This window comes from Centruroides vittatus, unplaced genomic scaffold, assembly GCF_030686945.1.
Source record: "Centruroides vittatus isolate TY-2023 unplaced genomic scaffold, ASM3068694v2 contig_1443, whole genome shotgun sequence".
NCBI classification, from domain to species: Eukaryota; Metazoa; Arthropoda; class Arachnida; order Scorpiones; family Buthidae; genus Centruroides; species Centruroides vittatus.
Window position 1 is genome coordinate 14,794 of NW_027120899.1, and position 21,556 is coordinate 36,349.

General features: G+C 33.4%; 1 protein-coding gene across 1 annotated transcript in view; it reads right to left on the reverse strand.

Moving 5' to 3' along the window:
* Positions 1 to 21,556, reverse strand: part of LOC136968336 (ATP-binding cassette sub-family C member 4-like) — a gene marked incomplete at its 3' end in the record, with an annotated part of 68,551 nt that overhangs the window by 13,615 nt on the left and 33,380 nt on the right. Inside the window, exons 7-10 of the mRNA XM_067262336.1 lie at positions 20,566 to 20,691; positions 20,060 to 20,309; positions 19,336 to 19,449; positions 10,006 to 10,092 (exon numbers count right to left, since the gene is read on the reverse strand). Of these exons, the coding sequence (XP_067118437.1) occupies positions 10,006 to 10,092; positions 19,336 to 19,449; positions 20,060 to 20,309; positions 20,566 to 20,691 (577 nt within the window). The remainder of the gene's footprint in view (positions 1 to 10,005; positions 10,093 to 19,335; positions 19,450 to 20,059; positions 20,310 to 20,565; positions 20,692 to 21,556) is intronic.

Here is a 21,556-nt window from a genome sequence, read left to right on the forward strand (position 1 = left end):
TCCCGGGCACTCAATCACCCGTAGCCGATGTAGAATTAGGGGCCACCACACACTATCGAAGACTTTCGATATGTCGAGGCTGACCCCTATAACGTATTTGTGAGTTTCCAGTAGGTGCTGTACACTACCAACAACGGCCTGTACGGCATCTTCCGCCGAACGCTGGGGACAAAGCCAAACTGGGCATCACTAATACAATTGTTGTTCTCTACATGCCACTTTAGTCTCCCAGCAACTAAACGCTCCAGAATTTTGCCCATAACAGGCAGCAAAGATATAGGTCTTGAATCATTATTTGACCCTGGCTTGGGAACAGGTACAACAGAGGCCTCTTTCCACACAGTTGGAAAGATGGCAAAACGTAAACAGACGTTGTACAGCTTACACAATTGATGTGGGACGATACTCCAAATGTTTAGGGCCACCTCTGCAGTAATGCCATCAAGGCCAGGTGCCTTGCCCTTGCTCAAGGACCAGAAGGCGCCATTGACCTCTTCTTCAGTGAATTGCGAAACATCAATGGAATTATGAGTTTCATTACGTGAAGCGCGTAATTGCTGCTGCCATACAGTATCGTTCTCTGCATCATCATCTGGGCAAAATGTCCGCAGTTGTATTGTGAGCATTTCCATTAAGGTCCTTGGTTTGTTGTCTCTACTAGTCAAAATTTAAGTTTTTCTGAGCCTATTTGTACACATCCTCGTAATAAATCTCCAAGGATTAACAGCTGTTTTCGTGCAAAAATCCTGCCAACTTTGGGATTTCGAATGTTTTATTGCCTGTTTGTACCGCCTTTGGGCTTGTAGGTATAGATCTCGATGAGTTATCCTTGCACTATTGTCAGAGCACCGTTAATAATTTTTCCTCAATCGCCTAGTAATGCGGCGTAATTCGCTCAATTCAGCAGTCCACCATGGGACGCTTTTTCGAGTGATAGTCTTTTTGGGAATATACCGTTCACAAGCCATATTAATAGTTTTTATATTAAAATCGACTTGTTTTCGTACCGCGGCAGGATCTTCGGAGTAATTGTCGACGAGGTTTTCCATTAAAAAGTCCTTCATCCCATGCCAATTAGCGTGACCAAGAGAGAATCTTTCCCGATGGGAAATAGCATGGGCAGTGCCATTATTAACACTGGCCAGCTCATACGCTACATAAGCATGTTCACTGATACTATCCTCCACTAAAACCCTCCAATTCAAGACCCTAAGATGCAAGGAAGCACTACTAGCAGCAATATCAATCCAACTTTCACCTGCACTTGAGGTGAAAGTGGGTGGAGAAAAAGGGTTATTAAGAAGAAGAAGGTCATTGGCATGAAAAAACTCCTCCAACATGCTCTCTCTGGTATCTAAGTCATCGCCTCCCCACGCTGGGGAGTGTGCATTAAAATCACCGGCAATAATGATGTAAGTATTTTGGAAGTCGTGAATAATTTGTTGCAAATTGTCAATGAATGAAATGTTTTCTGCACCTCCCGGAAAATATACATTAACTACAATGATCCTTTCCTCTTGTAGCATAATTTCAGTTGTAACGGTATATTGATTACTGTAGTCCAACTGGAGCATAATACTCATGTCAGTATTAGGTGCAAGTGTTACAGCCCAAGGGAATAGCTCTGAACCTCTAATCACCAGACAATACGTAGGCAAACAAGCCGGGACATCCTTCCGACAATAAGGTTCTTGAACCAAGACAAGATCATATTGTTTAAGTCTCTTAGAGAGCAGTGAGGCGGCTGAAATGCTTTTTCCCAAGTTTATCTGCAGAAAGTGGAGCTTATGTGTGGCGTTACAATCCATAATCAGTTCTGGCGATTAGAGTATTTCTTATTCTTTGATTGATTGGACAAATACTGTCCTGGGCATTGTGTGCTTGGTCAGCCGCTGCCTCCTGTTTACAATTGCAACAAATTACCTCCTTCTCCCTATTGGGGCACTCTTTAAATGTATGTTCATCTGAACAGTGACTACATGTAGGATTTTGTTTGGTACAATCTTTGGCTGCGTGGTTGTACCCACAGCAATTATAACACTGCAGGATCGGACAAAAGTCAGAAATCCTGCAGCGTGACCAATCAACGTTGAGCTTGCCAAGTTTCAAAATAATCTTCCGGGATTCAGGCGATATCTCAGCCACCCAGTTTCTAAAATTTCTATCCTTTCTCCCTAATATAAATTTAATGCGAAAAATGCCTACAAACTCCTCTTTAGTATATAGTGAATTAATCCCTTCATTCTGTTCATATATAAGATTACTCAGTTCATCCTTAGTATTTTCTTTTGGGACTGAAAATACGGTTATATGCGGCCACCTCTTCTTAGGCCTACAAGTAATGAGCTCAGGCGCGTTCTCTTCAATGGATTTTTCCAACACCTCTATATCCCCTTTACCACATAATTCAACGGCAACTCCTCCTGCACTGATTTTTTTAATCCTATCCACTCCTACCCGCAGAGAAGATGGTCGTACTTTGCTCTGCATTATTTTTCTAACGTTGTCACTGTTACCATGTTCCGTGTCTTTACTATAAACTAGTAAAACCTCCTTGCAGGCCGAGGGCTTTGTGGCAGCACGACCAGGACCAGATAACCCACTAGCCTTGACCACTGTACTGTACAGTGGGGCGGGGGGTGTGTGTTGTATTTTCTTTTCTATATTTTCTATTTTATCTAGTATAATGCTCTGTGTGTTAAGATCTTCCCTTGTGGCTAATGCGGCCAATTTCTTCTCGATCACTTTAGGAAGATAGTTGGCCTTTAAAGTATCAGCCGCCAAGTCCATGACCCAAGTAAAGTGTTGGTAATAACACGTATACTCTTCTTAGTACCAAGTTTGTTTTTATTATTACTAGTACAGTAGTCTGTCAGATCTTTCAAGATGACATTGGCGCTATCCCTAAATTTCTGTATTCCTTGAGTATCCATGATAAATACACAAGCAGTAGTTCTAAACGTAGATATATCCTTAAAACGAGCCAAAAAAATCAGCAGCAGTGAGTCCTCAGTCCACAGTAGCCGTTCAGCTGACACAACCGTCAGCTAGAACGAAATAAAACTTGCTGAATCCTGTCAATCACAGAACTTTGTGCCCAGCCAAAGGGAGGTAAAAGTCCAAGACGATAGTTCACGAGAGATGACACCGCACTTGTAGGTATCCGAAATAACACAGTTGCGCCAAACAGCTCGATAGACGCCGATAGGCTAAGCAGTAGGCCGTTAAAGAAAACCGACCCGGACAAAACCGCGACAATAACAGTAAACAGGAAGACAACCGTTAGGCTTCCGCGTAAAAATTACGCAAAAAGAGCGAAAACTGAAGCCTCATAAACCTAGTCACCGAACGGCTACGACGCGTCAACCAGCTACGGCGACCACGTGGTGACTTATAGTCCTTTGTTAACGGTACTATTTTTGTACCTTAATATCTCGGTAACCGATTGACCGAAATAGATCGAATTTTCAGGCATTAAATATAATCGTTAGGGCTATATGAAACCGACACAATAACAGTCCAGAGGAACACGTGAGGCCTGATCAAAGTCGAAAACTTCAGACGCACGTAACTTCTAAACCGCTCGGCCGATTTAAAAACATTTAACATTATCAGTTTCCTCGTACCTCGCTCTTTCCAACAATATATAATACTCCTATTAAAACACAGAATATCCAAAGAAAACACGATCGATAAACGGAGCACAAATCTCAATGCTTGCAACAATCGCAAGGCAGTCACACACGACTACAGTCCAAACTCAACTAAGAGCCTCTCACCTACCTCTCACGCTTAGAGTACTAGATATCAGAGCAGCGAGACACGAGTCATCACCGCCATGTTCTGTCGACTGTCATCACGTGGTCTATGGATTTACATTAAGAAATGACGATTTTTTTAATTTAATAAAGCATTTTTACGAATAAAATACTTTATTAAACTAAAAAGAATCGTTATTTCTTAAAACCTCTAAACAGTGAGGGACGAGAATAGTCGTCCAAGGCAATCGAGTGGCAGTGGTGAGGGACGACTATACTCGTAAAAAAATTCTTATAAAATAACTGGACCATTTCGTGAAGTTTTAAAATTTTCACGAGTAGTTGGGTTCTCCAACTTTGTTTTGGAATATCCTTTAGTTCTCGAGAAATTACAATAAAAGAAAGAAAATTAAAATAAATATGAAATTTTAGACGGCCATCTATCGACATAAATCGTATTTAAATTTCCTGCCGTCATCTGATTGGTTAAAAAAATTAATATTCCTAATTGGCTCGCGTCAGAAAAAAGTAGGTGTGACTTCTGTAAATGACGCTATTGCGAGAGCACCGATACAACCCGAAAATGTAAACAGCTACGTCATTAGTCTAACGGTTTTTGTCTGACCTACTTTTTGTAAAATCAACATTAGAGTAAGACGTAGTAATTTATAGTAAAACAGTCTTCTCTGATATTCATAGTACTTTGTACAGTTTGGATTTCAATTTAATAAGTATTATTTAGTTTTTAGAAACATTGCAAATACATCATTAAGTAGGAGAATAACGAAAAACTTTATTTTTTAGTGTAATACAATTTACAAAATCAAAAGTTTGTATATCGTGATATTACGAAAAAATTACATCAAAACATACAAAGTCAACTAATTTACTTAAATTCAGTTCATTATATTCAACTGTCGATACTTTTGCCTTCCTCAGTTTTGTCAAACAAAATTCAAAATCTTTAATTACTCCTATAAATATTTAAGTGCCATTACTATTCAAATGATATATCATTATATCAAGCTGAATTTTACATAATTTGGAACTGTGATTACAAATATAACTGAAAAATATTTTCGATGTAAACACTAGGCCATAATTATCAAAACAAAATTCTACAAGTATAAATTTTTCGAACATTTTCTGATCGAGTAATACGTAATAATAGTTTTATCTACCAGTCTTGTTATATTCTACCTTCTATATTTATATCCATTTAGTTTCATCTAATTACACTTTAAATGTAAAAAAATCTACCAACACATTAATTTGCTAATAAAGGGACTACTTACTAATTAAACTTTGTATTCTTCTTTGACGTAGTTCTAGGTTTTAGAACTAAATTGGTAGACATGTCTAAATAACACGCTTATAAACACTAAAAACCATAAATGTTTCAAAATTAAAACTAAATAATTATATGCACACATAAATTAGTACACCTATAATACATGCCTTCATTTATATCCAAACAAAGATCAGTTATCGCTAATTGTCAAAAATAAATTATTTTCAACTTTTTTTTCTGTAAAGTAGCATATTCTGAAAAACAAGTTCTATATTCAGAGTAAAATTTTTACATTTTATCCATTAAATACAACACAAAATGTATGGATCCACGTAATAAAAATTTATCGCAGTGACCTTCGAAAAAACGAGAAACACAGAAACACCAAACCACGCTCTACAAAAATCTGCCGCCAACTGATTCATATAGGATGTCCTGTGAAAAATTTCAGCACATGACGAAAAGTTTTTGAAATGTTAAAAGTTTTAAAAAATTCTTTCATGAAACTCGATGAATTTAATTAATAAAGAATAACTAAATCTGTTTAATAAAGATTAATAATTTACCATTATAATTATGCAAATTAGATATAAAAAAGTTCATTGTGCAAATTCTCCTGCCAACCATGGATGACTGTTACGTCACCTGAATTGAAGTTTTCCTGCAAAATACTAAAAATTTTATATAATTATTTTACTAATCCAGTCAAATTTAAATAATATAAAATGTCTAAATCTGTTTAATACAGATTAGTAATGTACTATCACTAATATGCAAATTAGATATGACAAAGATCAATGTGGAAAAATTCTCGCCAAGATAGAAATAGCTTTCGGTCACATGATCACCAAGAAATACGAAGAAATATGTCTAAAGTTTAATGTTTGTGTACAAATTAATACAATTTTAACTAATGTCATCGTTTAAAATTTAATGTTTCTGTAAAAATTTGTAAACTGTAACAAATTTCATCAAAGACAACAGAATAATTTTCAGCTTATAAAAACTCTACAATAAATGATTATTTCTTCGAAAGACGTCGATATGCACGAATAAATAATAAATATGTAATAATGCTTTTATTCATTTTAAGTGGATATTGTAAAAATTAAGCTTTTTTATTTGTTTGGCCTTTATAATTGAGTTTCCGAATATTTTACTGTGAAATTCCATTTAGTAAACAGAAACAAAGACAAGCTATTAATTATAAACAGGACAATAGAATAATTTTTACGTAAATTGAGTGTAAATACAGAAAAAAACGAATTATATCAAAGATGGGACGAATAAGCTGACATCCCTCGAACAGAGCTCATATACTCATTGTCATTTTCAGCCTGGTTCCCATTCGACTGTTTTATCTTGGTAAAAAGTTAATTTTTTAAAATAAAAGTACATTGTTCTTAGTGAAGAAAGATAAAAGTATCGAAATATAATATTCAGAAATAAAAATATTGATGTATGTCCATATAGAAATGTATATTTTTTTCGATATTTGAAATAATATCACGAGAAAAACATTAGATATATGAAATACGGCCATAAACAATTTCTTTCTGTCAAATTACGGATTAAACAGGTTTATTTAGAAAAATTCAATCGCGAATAACTGACGTTAAATATACAGAGGGTACAGTATGCTTTTTATGTGATAGTATCTGCGTTTACAAATTAACAATTTTTAGTTTTTTTACACATTATTATGCTATAATCTAGGAAACTATGTTTAATACACAAGACATACTACAGAAAGGGTAAGAAAGAAACGTCAGTCATTGTAACTAATGTATTATTGAAAGTTTCATTCATATAGATAATTAATTTTATCAAGATACATTTTTCCAGAAGAAAATTGTCGATATCTCTCGTAAATATAAGTAAATTTTATTATAATTTAGATAAAAACACATTTTTTTCCCACGCATGGCTTCTTTCCCCTCCCTCTTACTCTTATACTTGGAATATTCCATTTCATAATTTGATGTAATAATAACGTTTAAAATGATTCTAAATAAAATATTGACACTTAAACTAGGTTAATATATATTGTCATTAGTCTCAGATGTATTCATAAAAATGTAATAATCGATACAATAACACTTTCTCACATGCTCCATGTATTAAAGTTTGCATCTGTAATTGAAGGTAATATATAACGAAACAAAATGTTTATATTATCAATAGTTCTAAAAGATATCTTATTTTCACGTAGAAAAACAAAATAAGACAGAAGAAACAGACAATCACACGATATGTCTATCCAGGACATTCTATAATTCATTTCAAATTTCTAATGTCGACATACATAAATAGTTTTGTGTGTGTGAATATTATATTTCGATACTTTTATCTTTCTTCACTAAGAACATCTTAAAACATTAACTTTTTACCAACATAAAACATCGAAGTAGGAACAGGCTGAAAATGACAACGAATTATAAGCTCTGTTCTGGGGATGTAAGCTTGTTTGTCCCTTCTTTAATATAATTCGTTTTTTCTGTATTTACACCCAATTTACGTAAAAATTATTCTATTGTCCTATTTATAATTAATAGCTTGTCTTTCTTTCTGTTTACTAAATGGAATTTCACAGTAAAATATTCGGAAACTAAATTATAAAGGCCAAACAAATGAAAAAGCTTAATTTTTACAATATCCACTTAAAATGAATAAAAGCATTATTACATATTTATTATTTATTCGTGCATATCGACGTCTTTCGAAGAAATAATCATTTATTGTAGAGTTTTTATAAGCTGAAAATTATTCTGTTGTCTTTGATGAAATTTGTTACAATTTACAAATTTTTACAGAAACATTAAATTTTAAACGATGACATTAGTTAAAATTTATTAATATATACACAAATATGAAGAAATATATGTACACAAATATTAAACTGTACACATATTTCTTCATATTTCTTGGTGATCATGTGACCGAAAGCTATTTTATATCTAATTTGCATAATTATAATGGTAAATTATTAACTCTAGTATACCTTTTTAAACACAGCCGTTTATTGCTAATCCTATTTAAAAAGGTATACTAGAGTCTATAGTGCAAATCTATGCAGTCCTTGAAGAGTATATAGTAAATTATTAATCTTTATTAAACAGATTTAGTTATTCTTTATTAATTTAATTCATCGAGTTTCATGAAAGAATTTTTTAAAACTTTTAGCATTTCAAAAACTTTTCGTCATGTGCTGAAATTTTTCACAGGACATCCTATATGAATCAGTTGGCGGCAGATTTTTGTAGAGCGTGGTTTGGTGTTTCTGTGTTTCTCGTTTTTTCGAAGTTCACTGCGATAAATTTTTATTACGTGGATCCATACATTTTGTGTTGTATTTAACGGATAAAATGTGAAAATTTTACTCTGAATATAGAACTTGTTTTTCAGAATATGCTACTTTACAGAAAGAAAAGTTGAAAATAATTTATTTTCGACAATTAGCGAGAACTGGCTCTTTGGATATAACATGGATATAAATGAAAGTATGTATTATTGGGCTACTAATTTATTTGTGTTTATGTGTATTGTTGTACTGTAACTTACTTTGTTTTACTATGTTAGAGAAAGTAGGTCACACATTGGATTTCTGACATAAACTGTCAGCTTTTTCAGAGTGAAGCAGACCCTTTCAGTGAAGTGTGTTTTAGGGAAGTTATGTTTTTTTTTCTGATGCATGCCAATAGTGAAAATTGTTTTTAAATTTAAATATTGGTCAATGACAATAACATGTGTTATAAATGTGAAGATGAATATAAAATTATTTCTACATTTTTTTATTGTTTTGTTGTTTCTTAAAGATTAATTTATTTAAATTTATTATATGTAAATTAAGTTTATTTACAAAATGCTAATATTTTAATCCACTTTAATATTTCGGTATAAATTTGAACAACGAATTTTAAAATTTTAAATAAAAGATATATTGAAATTTTCTTTTATTTACAATGATTACGTCACTTCTACAGAATGTAGAACACGAGACGACCTTCACCCACATTTTAGTTTGGGGGAAAGGCCGCCAGGCGTAATAGTTGTAAATGTAACAACCTTTACGTCATCTATTGTTGTGGATAAAATTCGTTAACTGTCAATTATATTTTCTTGAATTTGATTTGCAGGTTGGAAAAAATCGTCATTACTTTAATGCCTAAAATTTTAAAAATTATATAAAATTGAAAATAAATTCAAAACTTTTGAAAAAATCGTATCGGATGGAAAATCAAAAAAAAATTTAATATAAATTTGAACAAAGAATTTAGCAAAAAATTACCGCTGAAAAAAATTTACATATAAAAAATTATGTGACAATAAAGAACGATTTTTTCTTTACTAGACGTAACTGTTTGAAATTTTTTTTTCCTAAACGAAAACGAGAAAAACGCTTGGGAAAATTCTTAAAAAATTTTCCACGCTTTTTCTCCACAACTAAGTTGGTAGCGCCACGTCTGACTGTTCCACTGTTAAGAGGTTAATGTAAACTCATAGACCACGGGTTGACAGTCGGTCGACAGAACATGGCAGCGTGTCGTGTGTTGCTACTCTAATATCTAGGTACTCTACTCACGCTGATGTTAACTCGACATCTGTCGGCTTTGTTCGTAACTTTGAAAGTTCGTAAAACGAACGTTCGTAAGTAGAGGACTGCCTGTAATACGAATACTTGTCCAACAATTTATCTTTCTTCGTACATGATACTAATAACACCCACCGTTTTGTATAAGTACACAGATTATATATTTTCTTTTGAAGGATTAGAATCATAAATAGATAAAATTATTTAAACAAGATATGCAAGTACTGTATATAAATTTAAAAATTCATTTTATTATAAATAAGAAAATGTAACCATTTATCTAATTCATTTTTATTAATTTTTTCCACAATCTTTAAATTATAAAGGATATAATTTTCATTTAAAATACAAAACAAGATATTTACCTTCCCTGATCCAACAGGGCCTATGACAATTAATAATTCTCCACGCTGCATGTTTAATGATATTCCATTTAATGTTGGTTCGAAGCCCTTTATATAAAAACAACAAACTTATTAAAAATATACATAGCTAATCTTAGAAGTTATAAATCAGAAATATTAATAATAAACTATAAATTAATTTATCATAATGTCAGTTTTATAAAATTGAAAATATATGTTGATAATTATTATAAAACTAGCAGATGAGCCTGGCGTTGTCAAGCAAAAAATAATAACGAACATCAAGATTATTAGATTATTTCGTACTTCTAACCCTTCTATTATATTATAATATATTATTTGATTTATATGACTACAAATGTTATCTTACGTAATGGTTTAAAACACCAAGTGCATAATGTCACGTGTTTAAAAAATTCTTTCAATTGGGTACAGTAAAAGAAGAAAGACTTTTTGAACGGTGTTAGATTAATCACTCTGTGTGATAAACCCTTACATAAGATAACTTTCGTAGTTATATAAATACTATAATATAATAAATATTAAAACGAAGAACATATAAGTTTTTTAGTCTACCAGTGTCACGTTTATCACGATACTCCAATTGTCTATTCTTCCTCAATATAGAAAAAAGAGTTAGATGCATGAGAGCTGAGACCAGAGGTAGTGAAATTAGGGGCAGGAAGTCCAGATTAACTGTATAAGAACATCAGATTTGAAATGTATGTCACGTTACTTCGATTCAAAATTTTCCCATGAATGAAGTTAGATACCTTACTGGCACGACTCTATTGCCAACAGGAAAAGTAGGATGCACAGGGACAAAATTACGAATAAAAATTGAGAACATTGTAACGAAAAGATGCAGGCCGGCACTGTGACGATGTCACAATAAATAATTGCTCCGTTGAGTTAGTTTGATTTATTTGGTTACAGCAACGCGCCACGTAAGTGATTTGCTGGGAGGGCTTCATTCCAGGAAAACTTTTATGGAAAGCAGGCCCCTCTTTAGGTGAAGAAAACTCAGAAAAATCCACGTGGCCACACCATTGGCCATGCCCAAACCACGGATAACTAAGTACCAGAGTTTGATAGTTTTACACGTGGCTACTGGAAGGCACTTATTAGAATTAAGAAAGTATTATTCAGAAATGAAATAACTCGAGTTGTTAGATGTGGAAAATTAAATACAGTGGGTGATCGGTTAGCGAACAATTCGGAACAGAAACAAATCGGATAACGAACACTTTTGCGAAAGATTTGTATGTTCGAACAACGAACATATGTTCGGATAATGAACACCTCACAGGACAAACACAAGAAGAAGCAACATAACGTAACGAATATCAATTTGTCTTCCCTTGTCTTCAGGCAATAATTGGGAACTTTTCGGTGCGCGAGAGATGTCGAATCGACGAACAACCCGGTGTAATACTGATCGGATAGTATTCCTCCAAACTTTGAAACTCTCCTTTATAATTCCAACCTTTTATTTTTCTGACAGAAACAATTTTTATAGAATTCTCAAGACTGTCAGACAGGCACTCGTTAAGTTTTGCGTCAGTTTTTATTTTCGAAAGTTTGAAAGTATAATAGGGAAGGTAGAGAGTGGGCAAAAGATGTTTCATGCCTAATGTTGCTGGGCAGTAGGGCGCAGTTTAATCTTATCTGAGAAAGATACAGTATAATCAAGAAGACTCGAGCAACTAAAGGAGTAATAAAAGTCAAATCTAAGAAATAAAGAACATTAAAGAGCTCATAATGGAACCTGAAACTGATCTGACAACAGAAGAAACGCCAAGAACTCTTGAATGAAGAACACCAGGAAACTTGGCGAGATATGTTGTCTTCTGAAAATAGCATCCAAGCGAGGTTGAGGTTAATAGGCTTGGGGATCTCTACAATTGCAATGCTATTCAGTGGTGTGGCATGGATATCAGCAGCCCGGAGCAGAGGAAAATTTCGCCCCCTTAAATAAAATACAGGGGAATCCCTACAAGTCAGTACAGACGGTGTTGTCAGTCGCTACAATGAGCAAGATGTCATTATTATACATTCATTTAAAGAAAGGGGATTCCCCAGTTTCGTCACAGAATAAGTAATGAAAAATTCCATGCTCATTTCAATCGGTCCGAACACAAAAATATGAAATAAAATGGTTCAAATTTTTACAAGATATTATTATTATTTATTGTGAAAAAATGCCACCACTTAAAAGTGCCGCCCGGGCGGGCCGCCCTGTTGCCCCCACTACGCTACACCACTGATGCTATTGCTTCCTTCTGGAAAATCCGAAGAAGAAAGTAAAGCAATCGACATTACACAGATTCTTTAACTCCCACAAACGGAAAAAACATGACTAATAAAAATGCAAGACTGTGTATTATATTTATTTTTATTACTACAAAACATATAAATATTAACATAAACGTATAAATATAAATAAACGTAGTAAGAAAGCATATACAGTCGACTCCGCATAAGTCATCACCCGGATAACTTGACACCATTGGTTAAGTAGTCAATTTTCTGTCGTCCTGACCGACTTACATAGGCATTAGTGTTAAAAAAAACTCTGGTTTACTCGACACCGTTTAACTCATAAAAAACTTAAACCAACACCTTAATGTTCGCTGAGAGATTTTTTAATGTAACAAACGTTTTCGATCTATTCGATAGATCATCGTCACGTTAAAAAGAATATTTCTTAAATGGAACACCAATTTCAAAATTTACAAATATAACAAGTAACATTAATAAAATAACTAATACATTGTAAAAGATACAACAAGTGTAAAATAAAAAACGTTTCACTCGTACCCAGATATAAAATTATCTATCCTAACCAGAAATAATTCACTATTAAAATATACTAGAGTTCACGTGCCTCTTATAAGTTTTTAACGGCATATTTCCAAGCTGAGGGAAGACTCTCTGCGTACCTTGCGTTAATGCATTTATCTTTTAGCTTGCTTCTGTAAATTTCCATCCTTTCAGCTGTTCTTGCCAAAGTTGGGGAATGTACCTGTTTTTATGATTTTCGCCTCATTCCATCGTACCAAGGATCCTTCCGCTTGCCCCATCTGGGCTAGTACTGTTGTATTGGAACCTTTTCTAATATCATACTTATGTTCCTTGATCCTTATTCCTAGGTTTCTAGTGGTAACCCTACATAATCTTTATTTATACCTATTAGCTGGTTCTCGTAGGGAATCTTATACACACCCGCCTTATCTTCTTTTTTAACTAACTCTTTATCGTTTCTAAGTATTTTATACAAGTTCGGAGCTCTTTTCAAGATCACCCTTGTATCCTTAATGCTTGCTATTTCTTTCATAATCCCTCCTAGATACTTATTGTATGTAAATTTCGTGTACCTATAAGGCCCGTGCCTAGTATCTTTATCATTACTGGCCTCAAATTTTCTAATAATTTCCTCAATAACTTTCCTCTTATAACCTAATGTTCCTGCTATCTGTATAATTCTTTCTATCTCTGTATCCCAGTCTATCACATTCTCACAGTATATAAAGGCCCTTCTAATCAATGCTCTAAATGCTGCTAACTTATATTTATAAGGGTCATTAGAGCTTGCAGGGATATATAGTGGGCTATGCGTTGGTTTAATGAATACGCTAGTGGATATATGCCCTTTGCTAAATATAATATTAATGTCTAAGAAATGCACCATCCTGGAGCTTTTTTGGTCTAGCTTCAGATTAAGGCCCTCTTCGTTTTCGTTAACTCTATCTACAAAGTTAGCAATTACTCGATTGTTCTTCAATATTATGAAAATGTCATCTACATATCTCTTGTAGTATACTATCTCCCTTTCGAAGCCGCGCAAAACTTTTTCTTCTACTTTACTAACCACAAGCTCGCAAAGGAGCCCCGAAATTGGGCTTCCCATCAGTACTCCCCTTTTTTGCTTAAATACTTGGTCTTCGTAAGCGAAGAAGGATTCGCAGCATACTAGGTTAGTCATTTCTATAACCTCATTTCTGTGTTGTGTTAACGTTGGGTTTTCTCTAAACAAGAACTCCAAAAGTGCTTCTACACAGGATTCAATCTTAATAGACAGGTACAAACTTTCGTAATCTAACGCGGTTCCCACTCAAAAGAGAATAATTTGATTGCGGCAAGAGCAGATAAAAGCAAACAAATTGTTATATGAAAAAACAAACATATGATAGAGCCTTAGAAGAGTATATCAGAAAAACGGAATGTATCAAGGTCAACAGTAAAATAGTTCAAGCTATTGATAGAAGGGTTTAGAAACTGGAGGAAACCAAACTGGCGAGGATCTTACCGTTTGTCCGAAAATGCAGGAACCCTAGACCAGGGCTCCCTAGGCTCTTTGCCTTCGCTAAGACTCATAAAGAGGGAAAGGAAATAAGGCCTATTGTGGAAAAACGAAAAGCATCTACATTTCTCCTAGAAAAAAGATTGCAAGAATACGTCTCCTCACTGATGGAAAATAATAAATTAGTGGTAAAGGATCCTGTTATGGTAGTTAAAGAGCTACAAAGCATCGATTTGAAGGATGAAGAAGTGGGAACCGTGTTAGATTACGAAAGTTTGTACCTGTCTATTAAGATTGAATCCTGTATAGAAGCACTTTTGGAGTTCTTGTTTAGAGAAAACCCAACGTTAACACAACACAGAAATGAGGTTATAGAAATGACTAACCTAGTATGCTGCGAATCCTTCTTCGCTTACGAAGACCAAGTATTTAAGCAAAAAAGGGGAGTACCGATGGGAAGCCCAATTTCGGGGCTCCTTTGCGAGCTTGTGGTTAGTAAAGTAGAAGAAAAAGTTTTGCGCGGCTTCGAAAGGGAGATAGCATACTACAAGAGATATGTAGATGACATTTTCATAATATGTGAAAGAACAATCGAGTAATTGCTAACTTTGTAGATAGAATTAACGAAAACGAAGAGGGCCTTAACCTGAAGCTAGACCAAAAAAGCTCCAGGATGGTGCATTTCTTAGACATTAATATTATATTTAGCAAAGGGCATATATCCACTAGCGTATTCATTAAACCAACGCATAGCCCACTATATATCCCTGCAAGCTCTAATGACCCTTATAAATATAAATTAGCAGCATTTAGAGCATTGATTAGAAGGGCCTTTATATACTGTGAGAATGTGATAGACCAGGATACAGAGACAGAAAGAATTATACAGATAGCAGGAACATTAGGTTATAAGAGGAAAGTTATTGAGGAAATTATTAGAAAATTTGAGGCCAGTAATGATAAAGATACTAGGCACGGGCCTTATAGGTACACGAAATTTACATACAATAAGTATCTAGGAGGGATTATGAAAGAAATAGCAAGCATTAAGGATACAAGGGTGATCTTGAAAAGAGCTCCGAACTTGTATAAAATACTTAGAAACGATAAAGAGTTAGTTAAAAAAGAAGATAAGGCGGGTGTGTATAAGATTCCCTACGAGAACCAGCTAATAGGTATTAATAAAGATTATGTAGGGTTACCACTAGAAACCTAGGAATAAGGATCAAGGAACATAAGTATGATATTAGAAAAGGTTCCAATACAACACTACTAGCCCAGATGGGGCAAGCGGAAGGATCCTTGGTACGATGGAATGAGGCGAAAATCATAAAAACAGGTACATTCCCCAACTTTGGCAAGAACAGCTGAAAGGATGGAAATTTACAGAAGCAAGCTAAAAGATAAATGCATTAACGCAAGGTACGCAGAGAGTCTTCCCTCAGCTTGGAAATATGCCGTTAAAAACTTATAAGAGGCACGTGAACTCTAGTATATTTTAATAGTGAATTATTTCTGGTTAGGATAGATAATTTTATATCTGGGTACGAGTGAAACGTTTTTTATTTTACACTTGTTGTATCTTTTACAATGTATTAGTTATTTTATTAATGTTACTTGTTATTATTTGTGAATTTTGAAATTGGTGTTCCATTTAAGAAATATTCTTTTTAACCTGACGATGATCTATCGAATAGATCGAAAACATTTGTTACATTAAAAAAATCTTCTCAGCGAACATTAAGGTGTTGGTTTAAGTTTTTTATTTATTCAATTCTGCTGGGTACGAGTGTGATTTATACCGTTTAACTCGTCACTACTGGATAAGACAACATACTTTTGCTGTCCCACACTATGATAAGTTGTCACCCCCTATAGAAAAAATGAATTCACTCCTCACGTGTGGTGCGAACTCATTTTTTTCAGGAGGGAGAGTCAATTTATTTATTAATATATAATTAATATATTCAATAATATATTATTATTATTAATATATATACATATTAATAAAAATGCCTTAACATTTTATGTATTTTTATGTATAATATAATAGCAGATACACAAAAATAAAATATACAATCTACATCAACGTCACACCAGAATTTAATTTTGCATTTTCTCACCGTAGAGGCATTAAGAATCCTTAGACGTCACTTTCCAACAATTGACAAATTGCGAAGATGATATTTTTAAGGCGTTCATGATAGTTGAAAAGGAAACTCGATACAGTTAAGTGCTCAAAACAAACACTAAACGAATTTTTCAGTTTTTCATCTACAGAGTAATTGTAAATGGAAGACACAATGTATTGTAAGCCTATACTAATGTATTACGCACTACTGTATTTTCCTAATTGTAGTTTTGTGTTTTTTTCCAAACTTTGCTTTACTCGTCACATCGGATAACTTGACACGTTTCCACTTCCCCTTGGGGTGTCGACTTATGTGGACTCGACTGTGTGTGGGGTTCGGGGCCGTCAAGATGTTTTCTTACGTACGTTTTTGATAGGGTCCTGCCACCAGGTGTGTTTTATCGGACACACCACCGATTGGGATAAAGTAAATGACTAAGGCGCGAGGGTAAGAGTCACTCTGAAGTCTAGGAATGAGCCTCTCAGGAGGAAGAGTACAGAGTCAGATATAAACAATTAAAAGGAATTTATTAGCAAAAAAAACTGAAAGTTCAGAACAGAGTTATCAAATCTGATCTTCGGAAATCCGCCTATCTTTATCTATACAACGAGGAGGGTACCTAACGTGGGGTATTCAAACTACGCGACTCACAACATACCATTTGAAACAAGATGTCTTCTTTCGTCTATTTTGACAGTTGGTCAATCTCTTGATCCTGTTTCACTCTCGCTCTTTCTTGCTTGTATTGTTTTGGTACTGCCTGGATGGGACTGCACTTTCTGGCTGCTTAAGTCCTGTGTCTGTCTGACCATCTTTGGTCTATTTTCTCTTATTTGTTGTCCTGGGTCTGCTCTCACTTATACTCTGTCTTGAGCACGAAAACTATACTGGTGAGAATTTCTGTCTCTCTGACTATGAGGGTGATACTCCCGTGTTGAGTATGGGAATTACACACTGAATTTTGTCGGGCAGGAGCTCTCCTTTTTAAATATTTCCAGCATGGAAAAATTTGTCATCAGTGATGATTCATTTCTGGTGTCATCATCGGGTGACGATCTATTTGCGGTTTTGTCATTGCATGATTGTCTTCTGAGATGATTGTCTTCTGTTGTTTTTTTTTGGCAATGACATCTAGTCCTTGCAGAGTCATCATTGAGTCGATGTGACTCATCTTGTTTTTGGGGCAGTCCTCATCATTACTCATTGATTGCTTTCTCATTCTTCCCTTGGTATGTTGTGAGATTTGGATAATAAACTCTTTTATTCTAATCGTTTTAAATATTAAAATTTAGACAAGGGGAGTCCCTAGATTGGTAAAATAGGCGAATTTCCTCTTACAACTTCGGTTGTTGTTTAAAATACAATCAAAATTCACACGAATACATAATTATCAAAAAAAGGTAAAAATAAGTGATTTCGTAAGTATTATTATATCACAAATGTTGTAAACAGTAGTTTACAAAATGTTAACATCGAGGTATTTTTGGCGGGGGGAAAATGGTGGTCCTCACAACTGTATTTTTCATTTTTCGGAGTTTCCAGAACGAATTAACCAAAATACCATAAAAACCTATGGTAAATCGATTATCGGTTAACTAAAATTCAGATAGCGAACACTTTTGGAACGGATTATGTTCGTTAACCGATCACGCACTGTACTGTAGACTTTTCAGAGTAATACTTTCAAATGCATGCAGGCAAGTGCTATATGCTACCTATTGTAGTTATTATATAGCGCGTGTTTTTCGCGCTATATCCTTATTGCAGTAATTAAGTGAATATATATATATATTTTAACATTATATATTTTTTTATAAGAATTTTATTTAGATTATTATTTTGTTAATTTTTTGTTAATAGATGGCGCTACGTGTAAATCAGCAAATCAAATAAGGATAGCAATGCATTGATTTACAGAAATTCAATAGACATTTTGGGATGGGATTACAACATTATCTAAGTTACGGATATATAAACATGAATGCCGACTTTCGTAGTAATTGGTCGAACGGCCTAGGTGTGTATAGTTAAGAAACAAACATTCTCATTTATAAATATAGATTTAAAATTAATCATTGTTTATTGGTTTTAAAATCATTTTTACGTAGACTACAAATCGTTCGTGAATTGAATGTTTCGTAATATTACAATAATGTTTCATCCTCTGAAATGAATTCGGTAAACCGAAATTTTTCCGATAATATGATGTGTTATTTAAGTAACAATACCAAATATTTAAGAATATCACATAGTAACAATTCGTTTGGTGAGATCATTCGCTGAACCAGATTTTGACAAGTAACGCTCCCCATTCATTTGTGCTGTTACAAGCATAAATTATTTCTTATTTTATTTAATTTAATACATATGTTGAATACGAATTCATGCACAAGGCTACAAAATTTAGAAAATAGCGAAGTGTTTGTAAAGTTACAAAGGCGATTGAAGACATTTGTAATTTTACACAGAAAATCTTTCCAGAGTGCAATGCTCTGCGAAGAGCGCAATGCTTTCTAGAATGGCTTTATGTGGAAAAGCTTTCGAATTTAGAAGTTACATACGTAAAGAAAATTAAAAAAAACTTTACTAATTCAACTCATTTATCGAGTACGAAGCCGATCCAACTACCATTGTTCTGTGGTGTTATCCACTTATCCACTCGTAGGCCAAAATGTCTCTTGTTTCGGTTCAAATCGTAACACATGGTGCTAATTATTCCATCACTTTAACGAATGTAAATTCAGAAAGAAGAGAACCAGTGACAATCACACAAAGTGGATGTATTATGAATTCCTAATTCATGATATATCCACTTTAAAATTATCGAATTAAACAAATCTTAAGAGATATAATTTTCATTGCAGAACTTATATTAAATTCAAAGCTATGTCTTACTTTTTTCCAAGCAGCTGTGACACTATCCATCCGTATTTCGAATTCTGTTAAATTTTTTCTCTCTTCTACAGTTTTGACTGCATTGTTACCTTTTTCTTGAAGAAGGAGGAAATTCTGAATTAAAATTTCAAAAATGTTAGTGTTGCAAATAAAAGTTTTTACACGGGCTTTTGATGAACTAAGCGATTAAGTTTTCGGGTAATGATTTTGAACTCGTCAAATGGATTATGAATTGAAAAAAACCAAAGAAAATTTTTAATAGTCAAATTATCGATAAAGAACTAATCTACTGATTAAAAGAAATTCGTTTCTTGTGTTCATTCTCACGTGACATTCGTTACTCTTAAATGATTCAAACTTGTTCACAGAATACAAATTTTCATGATACATGCTAACTTTGGTATTGGAAGCAATTTCATATACAAGTGGAATCCTAATTTCACGCTTTAACAGACGTTCATCGTACATAAATTTTTTTCTAGTTTTGCATTGTAAAGATTTCAGGTTTATTGTGAAATTTATTACAGAATATCGTCTATTCAGTACATTTTCCCTGTTTAGGCAGGTTTCAGAGTTATTCAGCTTCTGTTACTGACTTGTTTTAATATTTGATATCTATATTTGCAATAATATTAATAATTAAATTTTTATATCGTCGAGTAATTTCTGACTTAGTATTTCAATAATAAAATTTGAAAAGAATAGTTTTAAAATTGCTCAATACCTGTATCCTCTTTAATGAAACCAAAATTTCTGCAATAGATCCCAATGCGTGAGACATTATAGAAATAATGTAGAAGAAGATATACATTGAAAACATCATTGTGACGAATACAATTTCGGCATTTAATTGTCCTCCATTTAACAAAAATGCGAGATATGTGAAAAAAGTAAATAATTTCGTCACAGGATAAGCCAATATGATTAATGTTCCGCTTGTATATAAAAACAATCGAATTTTTTTCATTTCTTTCCTGCAAATATAAACAATTAAATATTACTAATTGTAGAACTCTAAAAGTAATTATTTAAAGATAAACACATTAGCATGTCTAAATTACAATAAAACCAGTGTCAACTATTTTCTCCAGTTTGGAATATTTATGCTCTGAACAGCGTTTATTCTTTAAAACAGAAACAGGCTTCTGGAAAATTTTCTCTGTTTTCCTAGCAACTGGTTTTATTTAGGTTCCGTTTTATACAAATTTTAATATATTTCATTGCACTTACATTCTGATTTTTTCTATTAAAGCGGCATATGGCGATTCCCAGGTGTACATCTTGATTAATCTCATATCAGCAATCATCTCGTTCAACAAATTCAATCTTTCGTCTCCCAATACAACTGCTTGCAATCTATTAAGCAGTTATATTTAAATATATATAAATATATACTTTTGCAAAATTATATGTAATTAAATACTGAACATATATTTTATATCTGAAGACAATGTTACTTTAAAGCGAAGACCTTCATTTATGTAGTACTGAATATTACAAAAGTTTTGTTTATACTTTTTCAACAATTTTTATGCTACACTCCCCTTCAACAAAGACGATATGCAAATTCTCACATTATAAGCGAATGTGTTAGTTTTATTGGATGGAAATTTTTGTATAGTTTCAGTGTGATAAGCAAACATCGAAACTTGAGTAAAGTATACATTGGCTCTGTTAGAAATATACAAATAAACTTATACGTAAAAACAGGTGTTTTATACTGTGCTTTGATACTTCAATTACGGACACATGACAGTAAAATTCCAAAATACCTAGTTTGTTTGCTATGTCTCAAAGAAGTAATTTCGGTGATGGTCAAAAATAGCGAATCGTGGGCAGCTTAGAATCTGGCCAGCTATTTAAAAAGCTGCTCAAATTTTTAGAGTATTTTTTTTTTAAACTTCTTTTAAACTTAATAAAACGTAAAGCTAAAATACATAGTTATTGATTTACATTTCGTTTTGCTTTATAAAATGCATGTTGGCTACACATTAACGACTGCACGTAAGCCTTTCTTGTAGTTAAAATGTTTGTTATTTATGTGCAGAAGAGACTGATCGCTAAATCCAGTCAATTTCTTTGCTCTTTTCTCTCTACTTCGTAAATCAAAATTTCTGAGGCATTAAATTCCATTGGACTGTCTTAACAGGAGCTATTTTGATTCGCTGTTTTTCATTTTTAATTATATATTTTCCACAATTAGTTTGAAACACTACTTACT